Source organism: Octopus bimaculoides, chromosome 24 (genome assembly GCF_046866305.1).
Source record: "Octopus bimaculoides isolate indiv1 chromosome 24, ASM4686630v1, whole genome shotgun sequence".
Classification (NCBI taxonomy): domain Eukaryota; kingdom Metazoa; phylum Mollusca; class Cephalopoda; order Octopoda; family Octopodidae; genus Octopus; species Octopus bimaculoides.
In genome coordinates, this window is record NC_142951.1 from 21,120,691 (window position 1) to 21,133,974 (window position 13,284).

At 35.8% G+C, this 13,284-nt stretch overlaps 1 protein-coding gene across 5 annotated transcripts in view; it reads right to left on the reverse strand.

Annotated features, from left to right (window-relative positions):
* The window catches only part of LOC106873150 (glycolipid transfer protein), a 43,091-nt gene that overhangs the window by 9,502 nt on the left and 20,305 nt on the right, over positions 1-13,284 (reverse strand). For all 5 annotated transcript variants that reach the window (XM_014920376.3, XM_089341229.1, XM_089341228.1 and 2 more), the window contains exon 3: positions 2,987-3,042. In XM_014920376.3, coding sequence (XP_014775862.1) covers positions 2,987-3,042 — 56 coding nt within the window. The remainder of the gene's footprint in view (positions 1-2,986; positions 3,043-13,284) is intronic.

Sequence of the window (13,284 nt, forward strand, 5' to 3'; positions counted from 1 at the left end):
TGAAAAAAACCTCTGTATCTTCCAACCATAGAAGGGGCCCCATCAGACGCACAGGCAATAATATTGGTCAGTGGGATATGATGTTCAGAAAGGAAATGCTTAAGCATATTGAAAATAGATGTACTTTTTGAATCAAGCAGCATGTTCTCTGTGAACAGCATTTCCTCACAAGGTTGAAGGTATTCATTGAAATATTGAACATAAACCATCATCAAACAGTGGTTATCTATAACCGTTGACTCATCCACTTGTATAGAAAATTCAGAACACTGGAGAATTTGAATGAGTTGAAGACATTCGTGGCCATTTCATCTATTCATCAAGAAATTGTATTGTTACTAAGTGGAATTTTCTTGATAATTGTGTCAGACTTCTTGTGCATTACAGTTGACAGAACTTCTTAAATGACAGGTCAAAGCAATGTTTCTCCTATAGTGTGGGACTTCCCGGTCTTTGCAGCCAGTAATGCAATATTGTACAATGCAATCGTACCATCATTTTCCTGTACAGTTGCTTCCATAAACATCATGTTCAGTGTTTTCTGCTTTTCGAAAGAGGCCTTAAGTTGAAAAAAAATGACAATGGTTTGTCTTTTTTATCAGAATGCTTAGAATCAAAATGATATTTCAAGTGCAAAGGTTTCATAGCTTCATTGCTCAAAGTTTGCTGGCATAGAAGACACATGGGAAATTGATAGTTCTAAAGAGAAGCAATGAATCCATATGATAAATAATTAATGCTGTACTGGTGACAAGTTTTCTTTACTGGAGGCATCAGGAAAGTTAAAATTCAGAAAAAGAATATATAGAAGCAGAATCAGCAAAGGCAGAAATTCATGATGCATGCTGATATGTGTGCATCCAATGCAAGTGGAGTGACGTGGTTAATGGGTCTGGTCACTACTTCTGATCTGATCTGAGAATAGCCCTAAAAAGGACTGTTATCATATATGATAAGGATGAACGGACGAGCAAACAACATATTGTTCATTCAATGATTTCTTCCATACATGAAGCGGCAATACAGAAGTACAAGGAGTGTATGAGCAGCAGAGGAGAGAAACGATGATATGCAAGCAGGGTCTGTTAAAGGTCAACTGGCGAAATCGTTTGAAGCCACTCTATTTATGCCAAAATAATCGTTTGATGTTTAGACACTGTGTAGGTGTTTTATTTTGGTGATTGAAGGATTGTTTGTCTCACTAGGATGAGGGAGCTAGGTAGCAGATAGTGTTGTTTGCTTCATTAAGCAGATTGATAGGGTTGTTTATTTCACTGGTAAGGACAGATGAATTACAATCATACAGCTGGATACTACTTCCATAGTTTAGACTAGGGAAAACATAATTACCAAAAATCCTTTATCACCCACCAAAATTTTAATTACTGAAAATCCTTTATCGTCCACCATTTCCTAAAAGTTCGTTCATCGCCCACCAGTGGGCGATATCGCCAGGTTGGGAAACCCTGATGTAAACATACCATACAGCCACTGACTTTTTCCTTCTTGTATCCAGGTCAAGCTAACCCCAACCCAGCAAAAATATGATCAAAGAAAAAAAAAAAAAAAACTCTAGCACTGGGCCTCATCTTTTACTTTGGTGGCAGGAGTCAATAAAGAACCAGTCAAGTACTGGAATTGGTTTATCTTGTCTCATTCTCCCCCTTGAATCAACTGTACAGAGGGGAAGAGTGACCATGTCAAGGGAGCCACCAATCTTTCCACTACCACTTTGTGCACTTGATAAGAGAAACTGGGTAATGTGGTCTCCAGATATGCAATAATGAGAGGCTGACAGGAATGGTCAGGCTGGAAGACTTTTAATTGTAAGTCTGCTTGATCAAAGAACTACCTTGAAGCTAAACAAAAAGTCCAAATTACATGCCTGTCACTGAGGGCACTGCCCCTTCACTATTCAATGGTGCACTCTCAGATTTACTCTACTTTAGCATTATTACAAGTAAGTGTCCACCCAGAATATTCTGAAGTACCCCACGTACCAAAGTCTGGCAGCAGGTCTGCCAAATCACAAAATAGTCATAGTAACATTTAAATTGTTAATTTTACATCTATTTTTCTATGTTAGGATGGGTTAGATGAGTAATTATTCTGAGGTAGTATTTTTATGATTAAGTATTCTTCTTGTCACCAACACTCATCTATTTTACAAGCAAGGTATTTTAATTTTTTTAATTTTACTCCTACAGGTGTGCAGAGCTATAAGAACAATGTTCACAGGGAATATAAACACAAGGATGTTGTTTCTTCAGTCAGACACTCTCATAGGAAACATAGAAATGACAACTTACACACACACGTGTATCTATACACACAGTACTGAACCTCTTATTAACCCTCCAGAAATTTGGAATTATCAAAACCCAGCTATTTTTGAAATTGGCTAGTTTTGAATTTCTTGGGCTAGCTGTAAATTCAACACATGGCCACTTAATTTTGGTTTCCATGACACATGTCTAACAGGGCCAGTTCCAGTGTGGCTATGGCTGTGTAGCAGGTAATCCTCTCTCAGCTATGTATTTGTTTGTGTGAATTTATTATAACTCATTCATAACCATGTCTAAATGGCTAATAGAAAAGTGAAAAGGGAACATTTAGTGCTCAACATAATGAAGAAAGTAGAGTACTCAAGAGATCTGATAAAGGTGCTTCTATAAGGCTCTTGAGAGAGAAGTATAGTGTTGGTACACCTACTATGTATGATATATCTATACAGTGTATTTTTTTCAGTTTCCATCAACCAAATCCACTCACAAAGCTTCGGTTAGCCCAAGGTTATAATAGAAGACACTTGCCCAAGGTGCCACACAGTATAGTCAACATTTCAAACTTTCTTGCACTTTGGTTTGACATCTTCAACATCAGCAGTAACAATTTGCTTGACAACATATTACTTGACTCAACAATCTTTTCCTTATCAACTTTAAACCAAACGGCAGTCTGAATATATTAGAACTTGAACTCTTACCTCAATGTTTCCAGAAATATCTGATCGAATTGGTGAGAAAGTAGTTCCAAAGCCTTCTGCAATAAAAAAGAAAATATTATCAGGACTATAATTTCATTCACCAACATGACTATAACTTCAATCAGCAAATGAAAATAGAGTCTACCATTGAACAGGATAGAAGTCTTTTTCAGGTAACATGTCAGAGAGATTTGATTGAGTTACTTGCCATTTTTATAGTGCAGCACTATTTATAACACTCACTTGCAGCTAGGTAGACTGGATAGTCAAGGCAGATAGACTAAGTTTTTATGTTAACATTAAAATGTCATGTTCATAGTTACAGTAGAATGCTGGTGACAAAGTATAAGCTACTAATCTCTCAGAAGCTCATCTGTTACCCAACCCACTCAGCCATTCATATTCTTTCCAGACAATAAATACACAAATATAATTATAAAAGAGGTCTTATTCCACTTTGTAGCTGATGTTTAACACCCAGTCTGGTTCAGTAGACCTATGATCAAAGGCGTTCCAGCCATGAATATTCTATCTCTTTGTCAGGTATAATGTATTTAGGAATAATATAGGTTTTGAAACTGACCTACTTTCCATTACATTTCAGACAGATTCAGTACTGAGTTGCTGAAGCAGAAATATCATTATCGCGAATATTCTGCTCAATGCAACAGATTTGCTTGTCAGTTGCTTGACCTTAAACCACTTGATCATGTCTCTTAGGGGCTGACATCATGTGCATCTCTGATTATGATCAAGAGTAGTTAGGGAGCACCATAGCCATGTGTGGAAAAGGATTCTTTAGGGATTGAATGAATATAACAAAAGTAAAGATTGAAAGAAATATTAACTATTTTTCATACCTTCCAAGGGTAAGCAAATAGGAAATAACTTGCTACACAAGGACAAAAACTGTGTTACACAGTGTAATTAAAGAGAAAACTAAAAATATTATGTCTATCCATCTATTTTCTCTGCCTACTATTCCTAGGAGGGTTGTGCGAGGTAGAGTCCTCAGCCACCTCCTACATAGGGTCCTACCAGAAGCTACCATCATTAGATATTCTGAAACAAAAGCACCTGCAATTTTAGCATCAAATTCAACCTTCTGCTTTCTGTGAGTTGTGAATAAGGCGCTGAGATACTTAAAATGCTTCAATTGTTTCAGTGATGTCCCACTTACATGCAGAGTGCACTAAAAAGACTTTCTTGAGAGGACCAATGTCTCAGTCTTCGCAACACTAATTCTCATCCCTGCCTTGCAACTCTTGGCAATGAACCATTCAGTGCATGTTTGAGATCACCTTCTGATGAGTCATGTAGTGCCATGTTGTTAGCAAATATCAGCTGACCAATTCTACACTCTTCAACTGAAATACCATTTCCACAATAGCTGTGCGTGTCAATCCAGTTCATAAAAATAATGAAAGAGTGAGGTGACAATATACACTCCATCAGAAGTCCAAACACTCACATTGAAAGGTTTCAACTTAAGACAATTTAATTGAAACATAGACATCTGGGCATTCATAGAGAGACTTCATGACAACCAGAAGTTGCTCATTAGTCCCAAACTCTTGCAAAACTCTCCACAGCATGTCTTGTGGCATGTGATCATATGCTATTTTGAGCTCTACAACACAAGTGTAGACCTCTTGGCAATATTCCCATGACTTCTCAAAGACCTGCAATAGAGTGATTATCTGGTCAGTTGTGCTGCATCCAAGATGGAAGCCACCCTGCTCTTCAGTTAGCTTGGAATCAACAATTTCCCTACATCTCTTTTCCAGACTCTTAAGTGTCAACTTTACTAGAGAGGCTCAATAAAGAGATTCCTCTATAATTATAGCACTCTCTCATCTCTTTTTAAAAATTGGGATTATCACTCCAGATTGCCATTGCTTTCGTATCTTTTCAGAGGTCCAAGGTACCTAGCACACAGGAGTCAGCCAGAAAACACCTTCTCTATTTTAGGCTTTTAATATTTCAGACCAAATTTCATCCTCTCCAGCAGTGTTGTCAAATTTGAGCACTTTAACCACCTCTAACTTCAGCCTTTGAGGTTAGCATCCACCCCTAGATGCATCACATTTCCACCAAATTTTATTGAGACTGAATTGAGGAGAGCCCAGGGATGCTCTTCTCTGTAGAGAAGAGTTCTTAATTGGGATGTTCAAAAGAGTGCTTACTGTTACAAAGTCAGTAGAAGCTCTGCCAGAATACTTTATTAATAAGGCGGCAAGCTAGCAGAAATGTTAACATGCCGGGTGAAATGCTTAGCGGTATTTCGTCTGAAGTCATTGGTATTTTAATCAAAATAAAACTAAATATTTATCATAAATTATATCTATTTTACCAATATCACACCCACACATAAAGACATATGAAATTAAATATTAAATTCTTGTTTTCAAAGTATTATCAGTCGAGTAACATTTATATATATTCTTTCATTTAATTTCCTTTCTTTTTAGTCCATTTTTCCATGCTTGTATGCACATGCATAGATGTATAAATATGTACGAGTGTGTGTGTGTGTGTGTGTGTGTGTGTGTGTGGTAAGCAAGTTTGCTTCCCTACCACATAGTTGTGGATTCAGTCCCACTGTGTTACACCTTATGTAAGGTGTCATCTATTATAACCCCAGGGTGACCAAATACTTGTGAGTGGAATTGGTAAATGGAAGATGTATACATGTGTGTGTGTGTGTTTCTGTGTTTGTCTACCACATCTGCTTGACAACAGGTGTTGGTTTGTTTACATCCTTATAAATAAGAGGTTCAGCAAAAAGAAACCGCTAGAATGAATGCCAGGCTGAAAAAATACTGGGGTTGATTCATTAAACTAAAAACTTCGAAGTTGTGTCCCAGCATGGCCACAGTCTAATGATTGAAACAAGCAAAACATAACTTATTGGGATATAATTGCTTTGGCACTCAGCTTACAAAGTCAATAATAAAAAAAGTTTTCTTTGTATAACAGACTTTTTTAATTATTTCATCTAGGAATACCCTACTTAATCTAAGAAATGAGAAAAGTATTTCCTGTGTTCATGTGGGAAAATATGTATTTTCCAAATTTAAATAACTGATTTATTATCTCTCTCACTGAAATACCGGTATATTCACTTTGAATCCCTAGCTCCACTAATATAAATTCCCTCCCCCATAATTACTACCTAAATAAATCACCTTTAATATTAATTTCTATCTCTATTACACATATATTACACCTACTTTTAGCAAAATTTTATAAAAATCTCTTATACTAATTAATATCTTGTACACACCCTGAGTAAACTTCTACCAACATTTGAGCATACATTATTGCTAACTTTTATAACTGCTTGACTATCATTCTAACTTTCGAATTGACACACTTGGTAATATTCGTACCTGTTTGATTATTATTCACACATCTACTTTCCATTAATAATCATATTAACCCATATTTAACAACAAAACAAGGTCTGATTTGCACACACATCTTTATATATTCTATAACTTTATACTTTCCTTTTTACACATATATTCATATTGATTATTTAATTTATTTAATTATTATTTATATTATTACATTACACCTCCATTACACCTTTTTATTATCTTTTTATACCAATCATCCATTATAACTAATCAATTGTACACATTATGAGTAACCTTCTACCAACATTTGAACATACACAATTGCTAAATTTTATAACCATTTGACTTTTATTCTAACTTTTGAACAGACAATTGGTAACACATACATCAGTTTGACTATTATTCAGAAAACTACCTTTCTGTAATAACCATATTAACATTTCCTTAACAACAAAAAAAATGCTCAATATACACTCACATTTTTATATTCATATACTTATTCCTTTACTCTTATTTTAATATACATGCATGTTTAATGTGTGTGCATGTATACACATGTGAAGGTGTGTGTATGGGTTAGCAGTACAGGTACAAAGGTGTGCATGTGTGGATATGTGTGTATGGGCACATGTAAATATATGTGTTTGTATATATTGATGTGTGTACTGATTTATGCGTAGATGCATTTATATACATGTCACTATGGTTGTATAGGTTACTAATACAGACATGTATGTGTACATATGTGTGCATTAATATGGGCACATTTGACTATATGTGAATACATATGTATGGATCTATGTATGGATCTATGTGTAAGTGCATTTATATATGTGAATATATTTATATGTGCTATAATCTATGAGTGAATACATCTTTACACCTATTTGTATATATGAGTTTATATGTATTTGTGTGTGTGCTTATGTATATGTATGTGTGTATATATATATATATACATATGTGTGTGTGTGTGTGTATGTATGTACGATTATGAATGTATGTGTATGTACACATGATCATCTATGTATATTAGAGTATATATGCATATGGGTGTATATATATATGTGTAAGTATATGTGTCTATGTGTGTGTGTATATATATATATATATATATATATATATGCATAATGCACACCTGTATATGCGTGTATTTCTTTGCAAAAATACAGACAGGTGCATGTGTACGTATAGGGGTATATGCGGATATATAGATGTATATGTATATATAATGTATATGTATGCACTTATGTAGGTATGTATACATGTATACCTGTATGCATGAGAATCTCTTGCCCATATATGTGTATGAATACATATGCATATGTGTATTACTCATCTATTTATCTATTTACACTTACATATCTATTAGATACAAATAATTACAGAGGCATCAAGCTGTTAGATCAGGTTATGAAAGTTACAGAGAGGGTCATAGCCCAACTAATTAGGGAGCGAATCAATTTAGATGAGATGCAGTTTGGGTTCGTGCCAGGTAAAAGCACTACTGATGCCTTATTTCTAGTGAGACAGTTGCAAGAGAAATACCTAGCCAAGGATAAACCTCTGTACCTGGCTTTCGTTGACATGGAGAAAGCCTTTGACAGGGTCCCCCGATCCCTTATCTGGTGGTCAATGAGGAAACTTGGGATAGAAGAATGGCTAGTGAGAGCTGTGCGAGCCATGTACAGAGATGCGGCCAGTAAGGTGAGGGTTGGAAATGAGTACAGCAATGAATTCCGGGTAGAGGTAGGGGTCCACCAAGGTTCCGTCCTCAGCCCCCTATTATTTACCATAGTCCTCCAGGCAATCACAGAGGAGTTCAAGACAGGTTGCCCCTGGGAGCTCCTCTATGCTGATGACCTTGCCCTAATTGCGGAGTCACTATCAGAACTAGAGGAGAAGTTTCAGGTGTGGAAGCAAGGTCTAGAACTGAAGGGCCTTAGAGTCAACCTAGCTAAAACCAAAATCCTAATAAGTAGGAAGGTAGATAAAACACAAACCCCTTCAGGTAGATGGCCCTGCTCAGTATGTAGAAAAGGAGTAGGTAGTAACTCTATAAGATGTACCCGGTGCAAGCTATGGACACATAAGAGGTGCAGCAACATCAAAGGCAGGTTAACTAGCAAGTTAGTTTTTGTTTGTGGCAGATGTTCAGGTGCAATAAAGACTGCAAACAAACAGGAAACAACTTCTATCTCATTCCAGGGTGAAAAACTAGAGGTAGTCGATAGCTTCCGCTATCTGGGCGACCAAGTTAGTAGTGGGGGTGGGTGCGCTGAAAGTGTAGCTGCTAGAATAAGAATAGCCTGGGCAAAGTTTAGAGAGCTCTTACCCCTGCTGGCGACAAAGGGACTCTCACTCAGAGTAAAAGGCAGACTGTATGACGCATGCGTACGAACAACCATGCTACATGGCAGTGAAACATGGGCTGTAACTGCTGAGGACATACGTAAGCTCGCAAGGAATGAAGCCAGTATGCTCCGTTGGATGTGTAATGTCAATGTGAATACCCGTCAGAGTGTAAGTATCTTGAGAGAAAAGCTGAACATTAGAAGCATCAGTTGTGGCGTGCAAGAGAGACGATTGCGCTGGTATGGACATGTGGTGAGAATGGAGGAGGATAGCTGCGTGAAAAAGTGCCACACCCTAACAGTTGAGGGAACCCGTGGAAGAGGTAGGCCCAGGAAGACCTGGGCTGAGGTGGTGAGGCAAGACCTTCGTACATTGGGCCTCACCGAGGCGATGACTACGGACCGAGACCTTTGGAAATGGGCTGTGCGTGAGAAGACCCGGCAAGCCAAGTAAGATCGTTGCCAGTGCCCCTGGACTGGTTCTTGTGCGGGTGGCACATGAGATGCACCATTTTGAGCGTGGCCGTTGCCAGTACCGCCTGACTGGCTCCTGTAGGATTTTCGAGCGAGATCGTTGCCAGTGCCCCTGGACTGGCTTGTGCGGGTGGCACATAAAAGACACCATTTCGAGCGTGGCCGTTTTCGTGCGGGTGACACGTAAAAGCACCCACTACACTCTCTGAGTGGTTGGCGTTAGGAAGGGCATCCAACTGTAGAAACTCTGCCAAATCAGACTGGAGCCTGGTGTTGCCATCCGGTTTCACCAGTCCTCAGTCAAATCGTCCAACCCATGCTAGCATGGAAAGCGGACGTTAAACGATGATGATGATGATGATGATATCTGCATGTGTGTGCATATATGTGTGAAAATTTTGATTTAATTCCCTTTTGTACTATTTACATCTTTACAAGTATATGTATAAGTTTACGCGTATGTGTATGTGTACATGCGTGTGTGAGCACTAATATGTGTATATTTGTGAATGTGTATGTACATACATAAATATATGCCATTATAATCAATGTTACCATTTAACTAATTAAACTGTTTAGTGTGCATATGTGAATATGAACACTAATAAGTGTATATGTATGTACATGTATGTGCATATATATATATATATCAGCATCAGCATCGTTTAGCGTCCGCTTTCCATGCTAACATGGGTTGGACGATTTGACTGAGGACTGGTGAAACCAGATGGCTACACCAGGCTCCAATCTGATTTGGCAGAGTTTCTACAGCTGGATGCCCTTCCTAACGCCAACCACTCAGAGAGTGTAGTGGGTGCTTTTTACGTGCCACCGGCATGAAGGCCAGTCAGGCGGTAGTGGCAACGACCACGCTCAAGATGGTGTATTTTATGTGCCACCTGCACAAGATCCAGTCCAGGGGCACTGGCAACGAACTCGCTCGAAAATCCTACAAAGGCCAGTCAGGCGGAACAGTGATATATCTTAGGTGTTAAAACATAAGACATTATGTTTCTATTAAACATAAACATTACTCATTTGTAATTGAATATATTGGTCAAGTGGATTATAACCTGCAATAAAATTATATATATATATATATATATATATATATATATATATATATATATAAATACCATTCTAATCAGTAAGTTACCATTTAATTATGTTTCATTATTTCACTTAAACTTACATTTACAACCAACTGTTTATATGTGTGCACTCTCATGTGCTTATATTTATTTATATCATCATACTTATGTAAATATAATTTCAACAGATTCATACGGGGAAAAAACTTAACACGATTCTCCCTCCTCTTAAATTACATTAGCTTTAAACTGATAATAAAATTTTAACCAATTATTCATAATAAAAATCTAATAAACCATTAATCCTATCCAATTTCACTTGAAATGCCATCGGGTTTGAAAAATATTTAAAATCACACCAACCAATTGAATTTAACTGATCAAAAGGGATCTATATCACTTTTTTTTTTTAGGGGTGATGAATAATTAATAGTGTAAACATTTACGTGTGTGTATGTATGTATGTATATATTTGTAGGTGTATATGTGTATGTATGTGTATATATATATGTGTGTGTGTGTGTATATATGCATATATATGCATGCATAGGTGTAAGTACAGGTGTGACGATATTTTGTGCATATATATGTGAATGCGTGCAAATGTATATAACTAATTGAGAATGTCCCCCCCCCAGCATGTGTGTATGTATGTGTGTGTGTGTGTGTGTGTGTGTGTGTGTGTGTGTGTGTGTGTGTGTATATATATATATATATACATATATATACTGGAGTAAGCACATAAAATGTGCAACAAGGTGGAAAAAAGAGTACTCAAATACCAGAGGTAGAGTAATATGCTTTATTTAAAAGCAGCAGAAATATTTCTGCTGCTTTTAAATAAAGTATATATATATATATATATATATATATATATATATATATATATATATATATATATATATGTATATATATATATATATATATATATATATGTATATATATATATATATATATATGTATATATATATATATATATATATATATGTATATATATATATATATATATATATATATATGTATATATATATATATATATATATATATATATATATATATATATATATATATATATATATATATATATATATACTGAATTAACAGATGAATGTATGATTGCAAGATGTATTTTTATATATAGATAAGTTTGGTCAATTTTGTATATAACCTACAAATGTAATTTAATTCCTCACCTCATTCATATACTTTATTTACATTGTAATTTACTCTTTAATTTCTATTTATTTAATATCCATTACCCTAATTATATTTGCATACTATATCTTACCCACTACTAACCTGTAACCGCCTCACCTAGACACATACATTACTAATCATATTCAATCTACCATGTTGATTAAAAAAACTAACACAAATTATTAAAGAGTATATTTTTCCTCCCTCTGAAGAGATTAAGCTCAGAAGCATGATTTTATACTTATTTAACCTCACTTAACTTAATTGAAACTGCCGTAAGGGATAATGATCGATTTTTTGCTGATAATAAACTCTTATTAACTTCAATCTCTCCATTTTCTTATTCTTCATTTGCATGATTATAAACCATGGTTTACATATAAACCTGTTATTTTTATGGATTTAATCCTCTCCTCAAAATATTAGGTACTGAACCAGTATTTCCTTGGATGATACAATCCCTTCATGAGGCCAACATAACCTCTGTTTGAATTATATATGTGTGTGTGTGTGTGTGTGTGTGTGTGTGTGTGTATACATATGCACACACACATACATACATACAGAGGCATGGATAGGTACTTTGAGCCAGTGTATTCTACTATAGCCCAAGGCTGATGCAAAGCCATGTGAGGAGAATTGGTAGAAAGACACTGATACAAGTCTAACATATGTATGTAGGAATGTACATGTGTGTATGTGAGAGAGAGAGAGTAAATGCATATGGTAGTGTTTATTGCCACTGTAACATGGGTGCTCTTTAGGATCTGATGATACTGTTATTTTAATCCCAGGAAGACATCTCTTCCAGCTGGTTATCCAGTGCACTTTTGCACTCAATATTCATTGCAAGTGTGTGTGTGTATATATATATATGTGTGTGTGTGTGTGTGTGTGTAAGTATATACATATGTATGTATGTATGTGTGTGTGTGTGTGTGTGTGTGTGTAGCTATATATATGCTACACGGATGATATTTTCAATCAAGACATTGCACCTGTATCTGTTTCTGTGTATGTGCATATATTTACTCTCTTGTTGACTTTGATCAATGGTTTCACCCATTATTTTGATGCACAATTTTCTATCATTAATAACACTATTGATGTTTTTAACAATACGAGTATCCTAGTTTTATGATAAAATATAGAGAATTTTGCAACTGAACTGGTCTGATGAGTTTCAGAGTTAACAGGTAACAAAAAGAACTGATGTCAATTACCTTTTAACATAATTAAATATTCAAGGTTACAAGAAAAAAGAAAAAGATATTGCTAGTGTCATTATTTGAAATTAGCCCTTGCCAAGTTAACTGGTGGAACTTGTTTTTCTATGAAAGAAAACGAAGCTAGTAACAGTCCTTGAAGTTTTTATTTCTTAATAAAAAACATTTGCAGTGTCTCAGCATGGTCACAGTTATTAAACTGTGTAAAGCAAGCAAAAGAAAGATTTAACTTTATCAGGGCATAGGTAAAAAGTATGAATATTAAATAAAAAAAAATATGCAGATGTTAAATTTTACCAGTCTACTGATTTTAAAAGAGGGTGCTGAAAAGTTCCCGGTTTTAAGGGTGTCATAAAAAGGCCTGTTTGGAGGTCCAACCTTCTGAGTTCTTTTGCAGGGCTTAGAAAAATTAAAAGACCACTGCAATGAGTGAGAATCTGAGAGGGGAATATGTTGAATAAAATTATAATTAACTGATCCTCCTGTAATTTCTTTCATTCAAAGTGAGGAACTTTTCAGCACCCCCACCCCTCATAAGCATCAACCATATTAAAATGACAGCAATCTGTAATGAAGGCTGCAAATGTTATTTGA